Source organism: Chrysemys picta, chromosome 7, assembly GCF_011386835.1.
Source record: "Chrysemys picta bellii isolate R12L10 chromosome 7, ASM1138683v2, whole genome shotgun sequence".
Classification (NCBI taxonomy): Eukaryota; Metazoa; Chordata; order Testudines; family Emydidae; genus Chrysemys; species Chrysemys picta.
Genome location: NC_088797.1, coordinates 64,008,732 through 64,030,478, shown reverse-complemented (window position 1 = coordinate 64,030,478; position 21,747 = coordinate 64,008,732). Strand labels below are relative to the sequence as shown.

The 21,747-nt window shown below is 41.8% G+C and overlaps 1 protein-coding gene across 1 annotated transcript in view; it reads right to left on the bottom strand.

Moving 5' to 3' along the window:
- VCL (vinculin) overlaps nucleotides 1-21,747 on the bottom strand; it is a 105,957-nt gene that overhangs the window by 46,255 nt on the left and 37,955 nt on the right. Inside the window, 3 exon segments of the mRNA XM_065551650.1 lie at nucleotides 3,528-3,636; nucleotides 5,452-5,602; nucleotides 16,325-16,395. Coding sequence (XP_065407722.1) covers nucleotides 3,528-3,636; nucleotides 5,452-5,602; nucleotides 16,325-16,395 — 331 coding nt within the window.

The following is a 21,747-nucleotide window of genomic DNA, read 5'->3' as shown; positions in this document are numbered from 1 at the left end:
ATAAAATTTCCCAAAAGCAAGCAATGTCACTGAGGGATGCACATTTGTAGTGCTACCTGGGGAAAACACCCTCTAATTGGCTGCTCTTCCTCAGAAGGTGGGCCAGCAAGGAAACAGCCAATTAGGGCAAAAACAGGTAGAGTTCTCTCCCTTTAGGAACCAACATCATTCTCACTAGGTGGGAGAGGATAGGAGGTAGCAGAGAAAAGAAAAAAAAAAAAAAACACAGCAGCTCCGAATGGCTCCACTCCCTATTCTTACCCTGTGAGCAACAGGAAGACTCTTCTGCCCCTCCTGCCTCCGCTGCAACTGGGCAGAAAGGTCCTCACTGTAGCCCCCTCACCCCACAGGCCTGGGAGAGAGAAAGAACCCCACGTGCTGCAGAGATGAGGCTAGAGGGGTAGGATTGATTTCTGGGCAGATGTGGGGGTGACAATAGACACTTCACACCCACACCCTTTTTGGGGGACCACTTTAAACACTAACCATATGACTGGTAGATAGCAAATATTGCATCTGGCTGTATGAAAGACAGCAGACACTATCGTGGGAATGACAGACCCATGAGACTTGTTTCAGTGTCAATTGAACTGGCTGGAAAATGAGAGTTATAAAATACCGAGATAAACGTGACAGGGACAAACCAGCATCATTCCTGGAAAGCAAAATCATGGCTTTCCAATCCACTCTAAGTTTCAGCCTATCAACAAAGTAGGCAACACAAGAGATATATTTAGTTTGAGAACTCTCTAACAACAAGCCATAAAATAATCTTAGGCTAGGTCTACACTACCAGCCTGAATCGGCGGGTAGAAATCTCTCTCTCGGGGATCGAATTAGCGCGTCTCGTCGGGACGCGACAATCGATCCCTGAATCGACGCGCTTACTCCACCAGCGGAGGTAGGAGTAAGCGCTGTCGACGAGGAGCCGCGGAGGTAGATTTTGCTGCTGTCCTGACAGCGGGGTAAGTCGGCTCCGATACGTTGAATTCACCTACGCTATTCGCGTAGCTGAAAATTTGCTTATCTTAAATCGACCCCCCCCCGTAGTGAAGACCTGCCCTTTGTTATGAGGAGTAAGAGATAAGGATTGTCATAGATTATAAATTGTCTAAGGGACAGACAGACGGAAGTGTCAGTTTTCAGCCTGGCAAAAAAGGTTAACTGTGAAAGGGTACTGCCCCATCAATGATCTGGGCTAGCACTGGAGTTTAATGTGTGCTAATGTTAACACATTAATATTCCGGAGTAGGGGGGATCAATAACGAGGTGGAAAGTTATGGAGCTAACAACATTTATGGTGATACCTCAAACTAGAGAAGACTGAAGAACTTCAGAGGACCTAACAACACTAGATAAAATACACAGTACCATAGCAGATAAAATTCAGGGTTGAAAAATGCAAAGTTTCTAAACACTGATAGGCATAATTTGAACTACACATACACATTATTGGGTTCGAAATTAATTGTAACCACTCCAGGAAACCGAGCTGTGCTTATTGTGCACAGCTCAATGAAAATATCTGCTTAGTAAGTCATTGCAGTCAAAACAAAAATGTTAGGAAGTATAAACAACAACTTGCTCTGATATAGCACTTTTAGTCAGTAGATCTCAAATTGCTTTACCAAGGAGGTAAGTATTATCCTCATTTTGTAAATCAATGGTGTATCCTCACCTGAAATAGCGTTAAGTTCTGGTAACCTTAGCTCAAAAATAAATAATTTTATATATCTCAGAAGTAAAGGAAGTCCAGAGAAAACCAGAAACAATTAGAGCTATAGAATGACTTCCATATGAAGAAACCGGTAAGAGTATGACTGTTGATTTAGAGATGGTGACTAAGAAGTATGTAAAATAACGAATGGTTCTTATTTCTTCAAGCACAACAAGGGGATGCCAAATATATTGCCTTCAATTTCGTTATTTCTCATAGGATTTTTTTTTAACCACAATGCATAACCAACTTACTACTACAAGGCAACACTGAGGCCAAGAGTTTGAGGATGAAAAGGATTACCCGTTGTGGCAAGGCACCCCCTCCATCTCGCCAGGCTCAGTACTTCCCCCTTTGACGGTGGCAGGACCTGGAGTAAAATCAACCCCACTCTGGACAGTGTTTGTCTTCCCACTCTGAGTTTATTTGTCAGTATTTTCAAGGTAGGCCTCAGCACAGGCCCAAGGAGTGCTCCTCCACCAAACAAAAGAAACCAATTCACAAACACAAAACAAGGGGATGCACCTTTCCCTGCCGCCTTGCTGGGTAGGGGGGGTGACAGTCCTCCCCCTAAACAGGCATTCAGTTTTGGTTGTTTCCCCTGTAGGAAAGAGCTGCCTCTCACTCTGGAACAGCCTATCTCCCTGCCACCACTAGACCTGCAGCAGCTGGTCTCTCTTCCCTTTCTCTCACCAGAGGAGGTGTTTTTAAAGGTCTCAGGCAGCCCTTAATTGGACTCAGGTGTCCCTAATTGACCAAGGGTAACCCCTTCTCAGCTTGAAGGAAAAAGGGCATCACTCTTGGGCTCACATACCTGCCCTTCCACCACTCTCTTGCAACCGTCCACCCTGACTTTGTCACACCATATATAATGGGACAAACATGCTTCATGGCATAAGACAACTTCTAACAGGTTGTACTTAAAATTCCCCTGTGGGCCAGTTATTTCAGAATATGGTTTCTTGGTTCTCTCTTTGAAGCAGCTAACACTGGCCAATGTCAGAGATAAGGTACTAGATGAGATGGCTCATTGCTCTGATACTGTATGGTAATTCTTATTTACATGGACATATTTATTTTTATTCAAATCAAAGTTTAATATCCAATATTTTCCTGCAGCACAACTAGCACCTCCACGAGTCACACAGGCTTTATCAGACTCTTGGGCAAAGGCATCAATACATCTAACAGAAAGACCTCATCAGCAAGGTAACAGGTCATAAAAAGGCTGCAAACTAGCTGGCAAGTAAAAAGGGATGGTGAGTAATGAGGGGGGCGGGGGGGAATAGTAGGGCCCAAGCTGGCCTTTTATAACATTATTTTCTGCATTCTCACTAACATGAAGATGTCAAACTCATACTGTGGTTTAAATGTATGCCATCCCAAGAGATGCCTTCAAGACATAAACCATCTGAATCAGAACACACTATTTCCACAAATGGGATTCAGCTCTGTTAGTGAGTGCACAGCTTCCACAACTGTATTTTATGATGTACAGCAAAAATACAATAGCAAATGCTAACTTTTAGCACATTACTCCATCAAAGTAAAAGACATTATAGTGCATTTCATTAACCTCTCTTATGGATATTCTGACATAAATAAACCAACACTGGTCAATTAAATCATGGTGCACAATTTTCTAACTACTATACATACTGAAAAGAATATTTGTCAAGCAGAAAGAGATAAACGGTTGGCCTCTAGTTGTTTTCAAAGCCCCAGCTTTAGCTCTCTCCAAGATCTTGCCTCTGAACTACTGGAGAAATAAAGCTGCATGCAAGAATAGTCACAGGACTGAAGGTCTAACCTGGACCCAGATTCTTTGTGTATGTCACCAAATCCTCCATAGTCTCTACCACCTCTGCTACAGTTAGGTATTCCAAAATTCCTTTACAGACACGGATGATTTTACGGACCTAGGGGGGAAAAAAAACATTTCAGCATTTATTAGATCAAGCTATAATACAATAAATTAGAAATATTTATTACTGAAACATAACAGGTGCAGCATTTGGTAGCATAATTTATAGAAAAGTATGTGGTTTGGAATGTTGAATAAGCTGCTCACCATTGGATTACTCAAGAAAGCCTCATTAGCCAAAATCAACATATCTGTATTTAGAAATGCAAATCCTGCTTCTAACAATTTCCAACTGTATGACGACAAAGAATAACAGAGAAGTAGTAGTAAAATGGTGAGGAAGTGTATTTAACTATCATGGCACTAGAGAAAATGCGGTCAGCTTGAAGACAAGCATAGTTTCAAGTTTATTATTGCTATTCAACTGGTAAAAAATGAAATCACCTAAGCCAACCTATATCAGAGTAGCATACTCCAAAGTCTACCCTATGAATGATTACCCATTAGGCAGTTTTGCACATGCAGAACACAATCTACAATATCCTTTTTTGAAGGGCAGATCCAATTTCTTAAGTCTTCCAAAAAACAATGCACATTTGAAGAGAGGTACTTATTCTCCTTTTACTTCAATATAGATTCTGTACACTTTAGTTTAATACTCTGTTAATCCATACTCTGTTTTTAACTGCTTTTTAAAAGATTCACATCAACATGTATAAGTAATTCTTCTACCACATACTTCAGAGCATGGAAAAACAGACAGATCCCATGGCACCATGAAATCTTATTTTAGAGGATGTAACTTTGAAAGTACTGCTTGTGGTGGATTCAAATCTAACTCCAAGTGTTGATAAGTCTGAAATTATGCTTCTAGAAATTGTCCTCAAAAACAGTAGCTCACAATTACCGCTAAAACTAAGGTAGAACATTAGAACAAGGGCTCTCTTGAAAGTGGTTGGGAACATGCTAGATTTGTGAAAATCAAATCCAGAGTCAAATATATGTGTCTTGTTGAACTTGGGTATGTCACAGCTGAGGTTGAGAGCTTCTAAAAAAGTTTAACTTAAAAAAAACTGAATCCTCTTCTTGAGCATTGGATCTATAGTTGGAATAGGTGGACATGCTCATAACTCTTTGTGGTACGGATTATAATCACCTGCAAGAATATATGTGATCGCTAGTGCCACAAAGTAATTCCAAGCATTAGTGTCATCTCAGGATATCATGATAAGAACAGTTTCAGTAATCAGTGAGTTAACAGTGAAGCAGCAACACTGGTACTGGAGTGCTCACATACCATGGGAAGGAAAGCATATGGAGACTCTGCAGGTTGAAAAGTAGGATATAGGTAAACATTGTAAGCAGCATCAATTTTTCCTCAACCAAATGGGATATGTTTATCTTAACTTCATTCCCTCTTAAAGGCATGACGCTAGTCGCTAGAAAACAGGAGATACCATATTCCTAAGAGGGGGAAACATGGTCACAAAAGTGAAGCAACCCAATTGGTTCCATTACTAACACCATATACACAAACATACACAAGATGAAGCAGAAGCCTCAATCTCATATTAGCTTTCATCTATGGGTTTACATAAGGTTCTGAGTGCCATTTTTTTCAGGGTGGGGGGGCGGAGATGAGGGGGATTAAGAAATACACAAAAACCTTTAAGTAACAAAGAAGCATGAAAAGGCTTTTCCTGGCAGGAAGATAGGCACAAAGAATGCTTTCAATCTATCCAAACAGAGTCCTTGTCACAGAATGAATTTTGGGAAGTGCTGTAAATTAGCAAATGTAAATTAAGTGGGTGTTTGAAATAACATGATACTGATATATAGAAGATGATGTTATTGGTACTAAGACACCTACCTCAGCCTCATCAAACGTCAGAAGCAAGTCTGATGTACCAGAGAGGATGCCTCTTGATCCATCAATGAGATAATCACGAGCAGGTACTGAATAAGGATCTGCTTGTAGCATCTGGGCTGCCTGGACAAGTTTAGTGCAGGCATTCTCCACTCTGTGTGCAACAATAAGATTCAGCCATTAATACTTACTCTGAATACTCTGCCAGAAGTGAACAGATGTGCAAACTTATAGGGGGTTGAAATCTCATTATTTGTAACTATCAAAACACAGCAAGCAAACTGTTTATCCATCCCAATACACACACTTATGGTTTAAATATGCAAATATAAATATTTACACATCACTGGTGAAGTCAGCCTTTGTCTTTAGAGCAAGATATACAAGTTAACAACACTGAGGCTACAGGTTAGAGACACTGACATGAGTCACAAAATACCCTTTTAGTTCCAACAAGCCAGGAGGTTGGGTAGCGGGGAGTTTTTCCAACAGGATCATAGAGTAAAAGTAATCACTGTGCAACATCCTGGCATTTGCATTATGTTCTATTAATGTCAACAGGCAAATGCATCAATAGGTAATTAATCACAGCTGTAAGTTAAGATAACAAAAGGACATTTTGTGAAAAGTATTGAGGCTCCTCAGATCCTCATTTGTTAATGAAGAAGCTTTCCAGCTCTTTAATATATATTACTACTTGTGCACGTCAATATCATGTGAATAGGCATATGGTTTGAATCTCATATCTCTCAACTTCTGATACCAAGTCTAAGAGAGAAGATCCCAAATGCAGAATGTCTGAGTGTTATTATAACCCTTAACTCAACACAGTTGATATGAGCTTTAAAATTAATATTAAACTAATTCTATCCAGCTATTTGAAATGCAGTCCTAAAGAAAACTATTTTGAGTTAAGGAGTTAACCCTGTTTCAGTTATCAATTTTTTTTTTCACTTTTCACAAATGTCGTATTCTTTGAACAAGTCAATCAGAAGCTTTCTGGTAGCAGAGCAAAAGCTTGCTTTCCAGCCAAACTCTAAAGCTTTAAACACAAGTTCAAACTAAGCAACTTAATTTGGCCGCTCATATCTGGAGAGTATCCTGGCACGCAGATTAGCAAGCAAGCATCTGCTCTGCCACCATTTTGTTGCAGGACAAAGCTATCAATGGAATGTTTTGCCAAGTTTAACTCATTGATCAAACAGTATTCATATCTTCTATGTTCACATTTCCCTGAGCATTCATGGAAACAGAAGCATTTGAAGTGGTGCTTCTTAGTGTGAATACAGGCATTTGTATAGGTGTGCATATATTTTCATGCTCACACAAACACCTTTTGTATATTTATTCCCACCAAGTAAATATTTGACAAAACCAAAAATCAATTGTAAAATGTTCTTAACAGCTTAAAAAACTAGCTTCCACCTTCCTCTTTCTCCACAATAATTGTGCTATAAGCTATCACAGCTGGGCACCAACACCAAACAGCACAACTCTGAATACTTGTCACTGAACACAAGTTAGGAATTTATATTAGATTTGCAGAAGTGGGGAAAAGTTAACACACACCCCCTGAAATTGGGGCATGGGGAGAGAAGGAAGCAGAAGACCTTACGTATCAGGTGCGGTGGGATAGACTACGAGGGGCTGAAGGAGTAGAATTAACAATTTTAAAACTGTTCCCTCCCTATAAAGTACCACAATTCTCCACTACTCCTGTACTCAGGTGTGTGCCTACAGGGAGCCAGTTGAATAAGTAAGATTATAGAGTTGTCTGTAGTTAGCTAGGTCCAGCAAGGAAAGCAATTGAAAAGCAATAGTATATTTATAAGACAAGGAACATTAAGAGACTGTTAAAGAGGAAACTGAATGGTAACATGACAGAAATAAAGCTAGTACCAAAGTTTGTTTGCAACCAAAAAGCATTCAAGTGTACTAACAAAAAACTCTAAGATGTCCTGTCTTCTTTCTGCATCCGCACACAGAGGAAGAAAGCCTCCTTAGGGCTGTGTATGCAGAGGTGCCCAGGCAGCGTGCACTGTGAGAGTAGTGAGTAGGAGCCAACCACACAACTTCCCCACAGATCCCTTCTTCCTGTCTCCCGGGGGGCAGGGATCCTAGGGGGTCATGTTGAGGATGCACTTCACTCCCCCACAACTGGCAGCAGCAAGGCTGGGGGGATGTGTGTGCTTTTCCTCTAAAACCTACATTTTATGTCAAACTTCAAAACAGACAAAAATAAATAAAAATATAGCTAAATAAAATCCTCTTCACTGAACATCTCATTCCAGTTTGACAGCCCTGGACACTGATGTCCTAATTATCCTCAGAACTGGTTCGCATGGGCCTTTTCCTGCAAACGTGATTCAACCTAGAGGTGGAGAACCCAGTTCTCAGATTAGATGTCAGTTCAGTATAAAGCCGTCTCACATTGCCATCATTCTACTGAGACAGCCACGAAAGGAGCTAAGTATGCAGTTTATGTACTCAGGTGTTCCTTATGGGCACCTGAGCACCATCAGTAGCACCATCAGAGTTAGGAAATGGTGGGTGGTAGCATTTTCCCACTGTGCAACACATTCTTAGAGCTAGAGTATTGACGGGGTGGAGGCAAGAGGGGGGACTGCTCGCCCCCCTTGGGTCTGTACACTGGAGTGTGGATACTAGAGCCCTAGGTTTGAGCACAGGTCAGAAAATCCTTAACCTAGGGTTAAAATGCAGTGTAGATGCTAATGCCCATGGTTCCCTGATACAGGTCAATTGACTTGAGTCCCACTAGCCCTAGATTAACATTGATGTGTAGACATACCTTCACATGCCTAATGGACACTGCTGGCCAAAAGAGTACAAACTGGAGTACATGACGTACACATGCACCAATGGTGGAATACACTTGGACAAGTACTTGAAGATCACAGATCCCTTCAGTGTTTGAAGCTCACAAAAGGAAGAGTCAGGACATCAAGATTACAAGACTTATCCGCCCCAGCTACCCACTTTTGGGGTCCTATAAAAAGCTTCAAACAAAGTATTGTTAAAGTGACCCACTCTAGCTTTTTGGGTAATCATTGCCGACCTAGTAACAGATACAATTTCAGATGCAGGACCTTCCTGGAGATACGACACCGATTATGTTACTCATGGGTTTTCCTCCATTTTCTGGCTTCCTCCCACAAGACAGTTAAGTACAGCGCAGGACATAGATTCTCCTTACACTGATCTTAGTGTTATCCATCAATTCGATCTTAAGCGATCCTTGAATAAAGTTCAGTCAAACATGAAACTCTTACTACACCAGTTCTGAGCTAAACCAAGATTTACTACAGAGAAACTGAATCTGATACCTAACTTTCTTCATGCTGACCAGAGTTCCTCCTAATAAGCATTTAGACATAGTGCTGAGAGCAGTGAAATCTTTGAAAATTGACTAATCCATCCTATATTCCTGACCCCACTAAGAAATAAAACATAATACTTTAAAAAGTTGTGTCAGAACAATACAAGACTTTCAGCCAGTGGTTCCCCTGAGTAGACTCAAATGGGCCTTATCACAAGATGTAGTCTACAATGAAACATCTGGTCAGCTCATCAGGGGCAATATTGACAATTGAGTAAGAAAATCCATTAAGACTAACAAGAGTCAGAAAACAGGAATGATCTGGTCTCCACTATGTAAACTGTAGTTGTAGCTTTCAGTCCAACATACTTCACTAAAGTTAGTTTCCCACTGCTGGAAGCAGTTAAACTTTTTTCTTTTCAGCCACACTAAGAAAGGCATTAAACAGGTCACCTATCCACCCAAATCAAAATAATAGGCTCAAAACTGCTGGATTTGCACTATGGAATTTCATGGTCATTTGTATAAAAGTTCCAATGCAGGTAGGGCTGTATTTCCCATTTGTGAACAACTGATGTAAAAGTAAAAACTCTTTAAATCTTCATGTCTTAAAGATTCAGCATGTGAATGGAATGTCTTAGCTACAATGTAGTTTTCATTTAAAAACCATTTAGACGATTTAGAGGTGGATTTGTGTTTTAATTGTATAAAGCCCAGTTTAGTGAAATGTTCCACACCATTACCTCTCAAAATACTGCAACTTCAGAATATGTGCCTCTGCCTGCAGGACTGGGGTTTTTGTAAAAGAACAAAATAATTTATTGCCCAATTTAAAAAAATTAGTTTGAGTTGAAAGACATGCAAAAAAAACCACAATCACACCACTCAATTGCTTTTTTCCTCCAACCGGATCTATATGTAGTATGTTAAAAAAAAATTGAACAAAAGTTAACTGCTAGATTTGGATTCAACCAGAGAACACAAAGCTTTTAAGCTACAAAAACATTCAAATGTTAGGTTTCAGAGTAGCAGCCGTGTTAGTCTGCATCCGCAAAAAGAACAGGAGTACTTGTGGCACCTTAGAGACTAACAAATTTATTAGAGCATAAGCTTTCGTGGATGCATCCGAAGTGGGCTGTAGTCCACGAAAGCTTATGCTCTAATAAATTTGTTAGTCTCTAAGGTGCCACAAGTACTCCTGTTCTTTATTCAAATGTTATTGGCTAAAGACAACTCTCTCATATCTTATGGTCTTATTTTGTAAAAAGACAAATTGATATAGAGGATCCATAATTATCTAGACAAGATTAATTACTAGGCCAACAAAAGTTTCAGGTAGGTAGATTGTGGGTAGGTGTAAAGGACAAAAAAAATGTTTAGAAACTCATTTTTTTTTATGCTTAACGCTATATAAATAGTTAAGTAACGAACTAATTTACAACTTAGGATTCAGTTTATTTTCTCCCACACAGTAAAATTATTGGGGGACTAGAGGGAAGACCATAGGCTAAGATTTTGTCAACACCAATCCGGGTGGAGGAGAGGGATCTATTTTTTACATCTAGTGTTTAGGTTTCTTATTCTTTTCTTCTGGAACATTTTGAGAGCAGTTTCCCCTCAACCTATATTAATGTCAGTTTATACATTCTGTAAAGCAAAAATACTAATCTGACACTTCTCTGCTAACATCAAGGCTATTTTTCGGAAGGGGGGGGTTGGTTCATTTTAATGTACAGAATGCATGCTAATGACAATAATTTGAAATGGAAAAGCCACTATACAGAAAATGGTAGCTCTAGAAATCTAACTGCCAGACTTGTCAGCTCACCTCTGCTGTAACACCAGGCAGCAACACCACATTTATAGACCAGATTAATTATATATAAATATATTTTGATACTCTTGTTTTAGACATGAGCAGAACGTTAGGATGACTTGTGATGTAATTGGATCCATGTGTGTCAAAATGTCTATTTTTTAAACACCAGAGCCAATCCTTAATTTTAAATGCCACACAAAAGCTCAGTTGCTAAAGATAAAGTTTAATTACTGCAGGTGTGCCGATATATCTTTCTCATGTTTTATTCTGTGATTTACTTCCCTTCTGGTACAATTATTTTATATTACATTTCATTACAGTCAATGACATTTGCATCATTCTGTTGGAATTACTGACATTAGAGCAGTGTCAAGCTTTTCCCATAATTAAAAAAGTATTAAAAGGACTCTTGGCAATCAATTATCATTTCTTCAGAAACTAGTTTCCATAAGTGCACAGGGTACACTTGCAATTTATAGAAACAGTGTTGAATGCTAGATAACTCCTCAATGTTTCCAAAATGCTCTATAAAAATGCTGCATGAAAGTACCTTCTGAATCCTTTCCAGGTTTGGTAGTATATGGAAAAAACACATATACAAACAATGGTTCAATGAAATTCTGTAGTCACTTGCGTGTTTGCTCAAATTTTCCAATTCATATTCTGTAACATGACCTCAAATAACCGATCAAACCTTATTTCCCACAGGCACCTCTTCTGAAGTGTTTTATTTGCAAGCTGCTCGTTATAGCAGCAAGAGTCAGTCTTAATATATCATTTTACAGCGGCTCTCATCCCAAAGGATCCCATGTGAAACTTAAATTACACCCAATGATCTCTTTATCCACCTCCGACATGGAATAGGGCAATTGATTGATAGTATGTAGAAACAAAACAATAGGTCAGGGCAGGAAGTTAACACTCAAGTTATTTTTGAAAATTTCATCCAAAATGATTTAGGCTGCTAAATCTCACTTTCAAAAGTATCTTGGAAGTTAGGAGCCTTTGAAAATTCTACCCTTTGTCCAAATGAAACTAATTATTTAAGTGCCATTCAGCTAGGACACAAGATTCAGAGACTCTTCTCTTGTCGTCATTAAAATTCCCATGGCACTCCTCATCATGACCTTTTTGGGTCTCACATAAAATATGGCACCTCCAACAAGATGGATCCGTTTAACATCATAAAAGGCATTCCTCAATACCAACTATGATGGAAGTGTGCCACCTATTTACCCTAATTCACTAGTAGCACTGCCTACAACAGACTGAGCAGGAGATCTGCAAGGAGTATCTCTAGCTCAAGTATAGATCTGGCCTAACCAATCTGATAGGGTCACAGCGCAAGTTAGAGTGGCTACACATTTTCCACAAAAAAGCTCCAAGTTTCCTGAACTGAACTGAATGATTATCCCCTGGCACTATGATGAAGGGCTACAGCATAGAACCTTATGATAAATCATTAGGAGAAGAAGATATTCAGTAAGTGAAAGATACTGTATTTCAGATACTAAAATGTAGTTGCAGTAAACTCTTCACGACAAGGAGCATTTCTTCATTCCTGAAAGTATCTAACATACTTTCAACATTGTTTAAATGACAGTAACAATTTCTTGCAAGGTCTTAAATTTCTACAGGTTTTCCATTATCACACAAAAAAGTCAGGTCACTTTACTGATAAAAGCATTTTTGTTATTAACAAGAGAATAAAATGTAAGAGCCCTCTCTGCTGCAAATTCTGGGGCACAACAGTAGTAAAAACTAATCATTTTTCAGTATACGGTTCCAATATAAGTAATTAAGGAACAGTTATTTAACTACATAGGTATTTATGTGAAACACTATCCTCTATTTTACTACCATTAGTAAGTGTGCCAAAGCAAAGCTAGCCATGTGAAAAGATATTAAAATAGTTCATAACCCATCCACATGGATATCATTTGTGGTAGCTAGTTTGTAACTCAAGAAAAATAACTAGGGCTGTCAAGCGATTAAATAAATGGTATTCTAATATTGTTTAACAGTGCGATTAAAACTGCAATTAAGCGTGTTTAATTTTTTAAAATAATTTGGGGGTTTTCTATATTTTCAAATATAGGGTCAGGGCTGGGGGCTCTGGCCTGCTCCAGCCCCCCTGCCGCTAATGCCTCCTGCCCCACCCACAGGTATGTTATTAATACATTAAAAAAAAGCATTAATTTTGCTTTCAGTTAATTACAGGCATTAACTGCAATTAATTGACAGCCCTAAAAATAACCCAAATTACATAACTGATATATTTGTACTTATTATACTGCATACCAGTGCTTATAAAAAATGGTGGTTCTATGGAAGTCTGCATATTTATAATGACAATTTTTATGTTCAGACATTAAATTCTTTAGATTCTGTAAAGAATCAGGAACAACACAATTGTAGTGGAATAATTAACTCTCTGGAGGTCTTAGGTATCCCACCAATATTCAACGTCAGACATGTATATCAGTTAAGCATGCACTCCTGTTACCAAGGTTTTACTTTTGGCCTTGCAACAGAATAAGGTCTATAATAAAAGCTGTGAATATACTTTTAGCCACTGTTATGATCTAATCAAATTAACAAATGCCCAAAAGAACTTGTGAGACCCACACTGTCTCTTAAAGAAATGTGATTTAATGGTGCCTATTTAACCAGCAAAAGTAAACTCTGTATTCTAGACTTCAGCATAGTTAGTTACTAACTTTTGTGGGCAGTACATGTTATTTTCTTACAAGCAAAAGATAAGGGAATACAATACAGTTGAGATAGCACAAGTTAAGTTACAGTAGGTATACATCATTATGAAGATTATATGTTTTTGTTATTTTAAAAATCACTATCATTTTGCTCATTTTTCCCTAAACACTTCAGATATTTAAGATACAGGCAATAAACAGTTTCATTTCTTTTAACTTTTATTCTAACGAACCACACTTCTGTGGACTACACTTGTTTTTGAAACCATAGTGATTAAATACATTTATTGGCTTCAGTTACAAATACCTATTCAGTATTACTTTAACATCAGCAAATTTGTTTTCAAAATGAGCCATGTTGGTCACTATAATCATGACCAAAGTTAACTGACAACACAACAATTTTTGAAGAAAGCTACAGCTGTAGAATGTGTTTTGTACAATACGAAGTTGTGTTATCGTTTCTCTGTCAGTAGACCACGTAAAAGAAGAAAATCTAGAAGTTTTTCACCTACTTTGCAAGCAAATTTTAAGACAAGGGAACAAGATTATTCACCCTGTACTGCTTTATTTTGTGCTCCCAATTAGAAAAAAGTGACCATCTTCTATTTTACATATGTATTGATGCTACTTCCATTTCCTCCCCCAGCTTGGCAGCCCCTCAAAAATGTCAAAACAGCAAAACGCAGAGGACATATCAAAATCATTAAAATACACTGAAGAAAGGATTTGGCCAGAAAGTTGTACTGTAATCATTACTTTATAAAAAATTATATTTTAGCACCAACCAAATATGGTTCTGGCAAAATACATAAATAATCTCTCCAACCACCACCTCTCGGAGTAAGTTAAGATTACTTATGTGGGCAGGGGTCCATTAATTATGCAGCTTTATTCAGTGCTCTGACAGCTTAGGCCCCTTTTGCAAATATACAGATTTTTTTATGTCCATTTAAAAAGACTTGGGTAAGTCTGATACCTGATTTGAATCCATTTTTTACTTCTGTTCCCAGCTGGAATAATCATCATCTACATGAACAAACATTTCAGAGATAAAATATAAAAGCCCAATCTTGTACAAGTACACTGTTTTGCTAACTGTTTTGATATTTGGCAAAATACTTATTTTTAAAAATGAATTTGTTCAGGGTTGACTGCTTAGATATCCTTCATAAAACTTCCAACACAATTCCGCTTCAGTCTAACATATACTGACTTAATGACTGATACTTAAATGTTTCCACAAAACAGTGCTGGCTCACTAAATTCCAGTAAAGTTATTAATTTCTTCCATCTGCTTCTCCCATCCTCCTCCTAAATAAAGAGTATCAACTAAACCATGGCTTCACTTTATTATGTATACATCTTGGACAGCAAAAGGCAACAAAATAAACCATTTTGCATAACTCTAAAGGAGCAGCAATATAAAAAAATTGCTGCCTCCAAAAGAATAAACATAGCCCTGCCATGCATGTAAATCTTCACAAAGTTTATCTTAGAAAATTATTCAAAAATGTTTCTCTTTGAGAACCATTCTGTTTCTCCCCTTCCTCCCCCCACTCACAGTACTCATTTGTTTAGTATTTGGTTCAGTAGTTTCCGGTTCTTGAGCATCTCTCTCTCTCTCTCTCTCTCTCTCTCTCTCTCTCTCTCAAGAGAGCATTAGGATATTCAGTGACTTAGCATGTGCCAGCAGAAATTACTAATAAAGAAAACACTGAATTCACAGGGGGTGGCTGGGTAAGGGATGTCTTTTCAATGAGAGTTTGTCATTTGACATGACAGGTGTGGCAGTTTAAGGACCGCTAAAAAGTGATGTTTCATTTTTAAGACTCAAGGCCACAGAGGAGAAAATCATTTGTCTTCAGTACTGAGCCATGAACTTAATTAGAAGTGCCAGTCAGTTAGTTTTTAGGTGTCTTAAAAAATATTTCCAAGTCATGTTATGCAGCAACTGGCTATACAGTCACTGACATACTCCTCCTCCAGCCAAAAGAATGGAAAACACTTACGGGGAGAACAGCACTAAGTGTTAGAAAAAGCCCTTTAGCACAGCTTAATACGGGATGCATGGAGAAATACCGTGTACCCTCCATCAGAGTCCCTCCAGAGGGAAAGAAAGGTACCATGGGGTGGAGGGGGGAGGGAAAGGGGGAAGCTACCCGTACAAGCAAAGGCTGGCAAAGTAGCTACCTCTGGCAGAGATTTGGCATCTGGCTACTCCTGTTAGCAAAAGCCTACAATCTTTCTGTCTAAGGGCAGGCCAACAGTACAGCCGGGATCTATTCTACACTCTGAGATCGATCCACCGGTGGTCGATTTAGCAGGTCTAGTGAAGACCCACCAAATCAACAGCAGATTGCTCTCCAGTTGACCCCTGTACTCTACCCCGGACGAGAAGAATAACGTAAGTCGATGGGAGAGTGTAGACCCCGCAGTAACTTGATCTAAGGTATGTCCAATCCAGCTACCTTATTCACGTAGCTGGAGTTGCGTAACGTAGGTTGACTTACCACGGTAGTGTAAACATAGCCCAAGCAAGTAAATGAGACCAGGGAAGTAAAAGGCATATTAAAATAAAGGCCATTAAAAATAAAATTCCCCTCCCCCTCACTGTAAAGGAACATTTACTTCTAGATCAGGAGTAAGCAACCTATGGCATGCGTGCCAAAGGCGGTACGCGAGCTGATTTTCAGTGGCACACACACCCAGGTCCTGCCCACCGGTCCAGGGGGCTCTGCATTTTAATTTAATTTTAAAATGAAGCTTCTTAAACATTTTAAAAACCTTATTTACTTTACATACAACAATAGTTTAGTTATATATTATAGACTTCTAGAAAGAGACCTTCTAAAAACGTTAAAATGTATTACTGGCACGTGAACCCTTACATCAGAGTTAATAAATGAAGACTCGGCACGCCACTTCTGAAAGATTGACGACCCCTGTTCTAGATGTAGGTTCCTGTACCTATGGCAGACATTTTGAATATGTTGATAAACTTACTTGATAAAGGCTGGTGGCATGTCCCTTTTCAAAATCTGGTCTTCAGTTGTCTGCACTGTTTCTTTTCCAACCTGTATGAAAAATACAAGAGTCATATTTAACCCCTCAGCTTTGGAGTTTCAGTTTAATGCTTACATCAATCAGACCATATACTAACAAAAGGAACTAGTAACTGACAATCCCTTTTATTAGTTTTGGTAATGTTTGTATAGAGTTTTGAATATGTAAAGCATTATATAGGTGCTAAGTAGTAGAATTTTTAAATTTTGGAAAGCATTAAATTCATGGACAATAAACTGCTTGTTAATCACTATACAAGTTTTGTGGAGTGCAGTATGGTAATGTTCCCCGTACAGATCTGGTCAAATTAATAATACCAATAAAAACGTTGCTTTCCAATATTGCTACAGTCAAGTTTTGAGGAAACAATTCTCACTACTGCTGAAAGACAATTTTTTTTTTTTAAACAGGTAATATGCATTTCGAGAACACCAACTGCAGCACTGAGCCATAAAAATAAAATATCTAATCATTTTTATAATGCAAATTACATGAGTCGAACATTTAGTCTTATAGCAATCTTATTTATGGGTTTGTGGGATTCCACTTATGTGAGCATGAGTATATGCTAAATGAGAGCACTTTTTTAAAGTGCATATTAATAGCCAAATAAAACTGGTCACTGCATCTTTAGTGTAAGTACACCAACATTACCTTGGTGCTACTCACGTTATCGTGTATTACGAATAAATGCATTTTATGTCCTGTGTAACATCTCTACTAAATCTAGAGTTACCATCCGTTTGTATTTCCCCGGAATGTCTGGCTTTTGTGTCTTTAAATAGCCATCTGGGAGGAATTGGTAACAAGGTTAAAAGGTCCGGGATTTTTCCCCCTTTGCATGGAAGGGAGGGAGGGAGGGAGGAGAGTGCAGCGTGGTGATTGGGCGGCTGGGCCTGATTGAGCCGCTCCCATTGGCCTCCAGCAGCCAGAGCCCCTCCCCTGCTGCCTGCAGCCCGGCAGTGTGTTTTGCCTACACGTGGAGCCAGCATCTGACCAGCATGGGCATAGTAAGAGGAGTCCCAGGGGGCAGTCAGGGAGCAGGGGGAGGGTTGGATAGGCCTGTCTGGGGTGGGGGTGTGAATGGGGGGGGGGGGGGGGCGACAGGTTATATTCTTTTGTGGTGCCCGAGCTCCAGCAATATCCAGGGCCGGGGGCCTGGCTCCAGCAATATTTGGAGCTGGGTCTCTCCCCTGGCCCTGCCTGGAGCGGGCCCCGGCCTCCACCTGCCACCTCCCCTCCGCGCGTCCTCCCCCCACGGGTCCCCCAGCCCCCGGCCGAAAGAAAGCAGCGCACCCCTCTTCCCTGCCTGCTTGTGCACATTCCTACCCTGCTCCAGGCAGCAACTGCTGTCTGCTGCCCCAGGGTCCTAGTGCCCCCCAGCCACTAATGGTAAGGCAGGCTGCCCTTACCCTGCCCTTCCACCCTAGCCCTGAGCCTCTCCAATGCAACAAACCCCTCATCCCCCTGCACCCTTATCCTCTGCCCCAGCCCTGAGCCCCCTCCTGCATCATGAACCCCTCATCCTCAGACCCACAGCCCTCACCCCTGCACCCTCTCCTATCCCCAAACTCTGTCCCAAACCCCCTCCCCCTTCCCACACCCCCTCCTACCCTCAAACTCCCTCCCAAAGCCTGAACCCCCTCTCTTTGCACCGCCTCCCACTCCCAAACTCCATCCTAGAGCTTGCACCCCTCACCCCCTCCTGCACACCCACCCCTGCCCCAGCCCAGAGCCTGCACCCTGCACCCCTCCTGCACAGTAATCCCTAGCCCAGGACCTGCACCCCAGACCTCCTCCCCTCACCCAACCCCCCTCCCAGAGCCTCAGGCAGGTTGGGGGGGGGGCGGGTTCTGGGCACCATTAACATTTCTACAAACCTGCCACCCATGGGGGCAGTCAGGGTGGGAGGTTCTCAGGAGGGGGCAGTCAGGGAACAAGAAGCAGGGGGGGTTGGGGGTTCTGAGGAGGGAAGTGGGAGGGAGTGGATGGGACAGGGTGGGGGCAGGGCTAGGGTGGGGCTTCCCCCCCCCAGTGTCCTCTTTTTTGATTGTGGAAATATGGTAACCCTACTAAATCTCAATGCAGAAACACAGAAGAAGCTAGTTTGTATCTTCTTCCTACAGAAATTGTTAGAAAAAAAATCATTACACAATTATGTAAGAAAAGAGAAGGAACTTTATATCCCCAATAAGCTTTGCAGGCTTACCAATAAAATATGAATCAGAAAGGCAGCTCCAAGGTAAAAAACAAACAAAACAAATCCCTCTTCTACCCTTCAACCTGACTTGCCTATTAGAAAATGTAATTAACTACAGGAAGTAAACACACACACACACACACACACACACACACAAAATAGACTATCCTCAGGCAAAGTAATGATGCACAAGTTTCCCCTTATAGTTAATAATGATGGGACTAAACGAAGATCGGGGTAACAACATTCACTGTTTTCATACACAATAGCTCTTGTGTTACACAAATCTTTCAAATCAGCAGCTGGTTCTCTGTGGTCTATGAGATCATAAACTTGACAGAGTCTTTCCAGTTGCATTGTTCACTGTATTTTCCAGATGAATAAACCATTCAGCAAGGCCCGGGGAAGCAGAAGATCTTTAACCCAGACACTAGTTTATATTAAGTGCTTCCAGGGTGCCTGAGCTACAGACAAGACAACATTGTATCCTAATTTTTACTGTAACAAGTATGTTTTAACATACAACCATTAAACTGAAGAGGTTTGCCTGAGTTACACTCCCAGACCAGAGAGATGTTAAAGCTGTCGCATTTTATTAAAACTTTTGTCAGAATCCGTAAGACACACACAGAGCTTGCATAAGCCTCAATGCTTGAGTGTCTTCCAGGAGTACAAGCTACACCCTGCTCATCAGCACTGTCCCTCTTTGACCTCTTCAGTACAGTTCTAAACTTTACAGGGACAAGACATAGGAAAATATAGGCCTGACATTTACTAGTTCTTACACCAAAAAACAGTCCACGTTTACTAGGGTTACCATACGTCCGTTTTTTCTCCGGACATGTCCGGCTTTTCGGCAATCAACCCCCCGTCCGGGGGGAATTGCCAAAAAGCCAAACATGTCCGGGAAAAATACCGGCCAGGCACTTCCTCTCCCGCGGCTGCTCTGCTCCTCCCCGAATCAGACTTCGGCTTTGTTTAAGAGCCAAGCTGCCCGAGCCAGCGGTACCGGCTTCGGGCAGCCCCCGTGCCTCTGGACCCCAAGCCACCAGCCAGGCACTTCCCTTCCCGGGCTCCAGCTGCTGTGCTCTGGCAGCGCAGGGTCCGGAGGCAAGGGGGCTGCCCGAAGCCGGTACCGCTGGCTCGGGCAGCTTGGCTCTTAAACAGAGCCAAAGTCTGAGTCAGGGGAGGAGCAGAGCAGCTGGAGCCCGGGAGGCGAAGTGCCCGGCCGGGGGCGCAGGGTCCGGAGGCATAGGGGATGCCCGAAGCCCAACCGCTACCGGCTTCATGGTTTGCCGGGCAGCCTCCAGACCCTACGCCCCCGGCTGGGCACTTCCCCTCCCGGGCTCCAGCTGTGCTGGGGAAGCGCCGGCCGGGGGCGCAGGGTCTGGAAGTTGCCCGGCAAACCGTGAAGCCGGTAGCGCTTGGGCAGCCCTTTTCGCGTGGCTGGTAGGGAGGAGGGGGAGTTAGGGCGGGGACTTTGGGGAACGGGTGGGGAAAGGGGCGGGGCCAGGGCCCATGGAGTGTCCTCTTTTTTTAATTTTTTAAATATGGTAACCCTAACGTTTACCACTAACATACATATGCATCCGAAGAAGTGGGCTGTAGTCCACGAAAGCTTATGCTCTAATAAATTTGTTAGTCTCTAAGGTGCCACAAGTACTCCTGTTGTTTTTGCGGATACAGACTAACACGGCTGCTACTCTGAAACCTAACTTAGGAGTATTACACTTGCAAGGTACAGGGGTCATTTCTGCCTTTGGATACACCACAGAAACTCCCATTCAAGTCCATTAGAGCTGTGTGAATATATGAGAAAAGAATATCCAGACTTCACGTGGAGGTAGTTCTCAATCTCTTTTTTGCATATATGCAGACTATAACAAGGCAAAATAAATTATAAAATTCTGTGTCTTTTGCAAAGTTGGTATAATAGAGCTGGGTAGTCGTCTCTTTACCCATCTCATGAAAATTTGAGATTTTGAAAATTTTTCCCAACACTAGCTGCGATGAGAAAAGTAGAAATCTCAAAAAATTTTCAAACCAAAAACTTGGAGAGAAAAAAAAAAAAAAAGTCTGTTTGGGTCAACAGAAATAGATATTTCAAAATATTTCAGTTTGATTTTGGCTTTTTTTTTAAAATGGTTCTTCTACTGTTATTTTGAATGAGAAAACTAGAATTTTTTTAATAGAAAATTTCAAAAAAATTTCAAGTGAAGAAATTTGTTGAAATCAGCGCATTCCTACAAACTGTTTTGATGAATAAGCATTTTCCTGACAAAAAATGGTTTCCAAAAAATTCCCAAACAGCTCTACTGTATAACTTAGTGCAGGGGTGGGCAAACTTTTTGGCCCAAGGGCCACACCTGGGAATAGAAATTGTATGGCAGGCCATGAATTGTCAGAAAATTGGGGTTGGGGTATGGGGGGGGGGGGGTAAGGCCTCTAGTTAGGGGTGCGGGCTCTGGCGTGGGGCCAGAAATGAGGACTTCAGAACGGGGGGGGGGGCTCTCAGCTGGGGAAGTGGGGTGCGGGGGGGGGGCGAGGGCTCCGGCTGGGGTGTGGGCTCTGGGGTAGGGCTGGGGATGAGGAGTTTGTGGTGTAGGAGGGTGCTCTGGGCTAGGATCGAGTGATTCAGAGGGCAGGAGGGAGATCAGGGCTGGGGCAGGGGGCTGGGGCGTGGGGAAGAGACTCAGAGGTGCAGGCTCCAGGCAGCGCTTACCTCAAGGGGCTCCTGGAAGCAGTGGCATGTCCCTTCTACAGCTCCTACGCAGAGGTGCAGCCATACATCTCTGCACACTGCCCCGTCAGCAGGCACCACCCCTGCTGCTCCCATTGGAGCGCCAGAGGGGGACTATGCCATGGCTTCCAGGAGCAGCATGAAGCGGCCCTACACCCTGCGCCCCGGCTGAAGCGGGGTTATGCTGCGGCTTCCAGGAGCCACATGGAGCGGCCCCCAACCTGGTGCACCGCTTAGAGCGCTGGAGGGGGGCCATGCTGTGGTTTCAGGGAGCCACATGGAGCAGACCCTAACCCTGCTCCCTGGCTGGAGCGCCAGAGGGGGGGCCATGCTGTGGCTTCCGGCAGCCACATGGTGTGGCCCCCTACCCTGCTCCTCGGCTGGAGTGCTGGAGCAGGGAATCCCCAGACCCTGCTCCCCAGC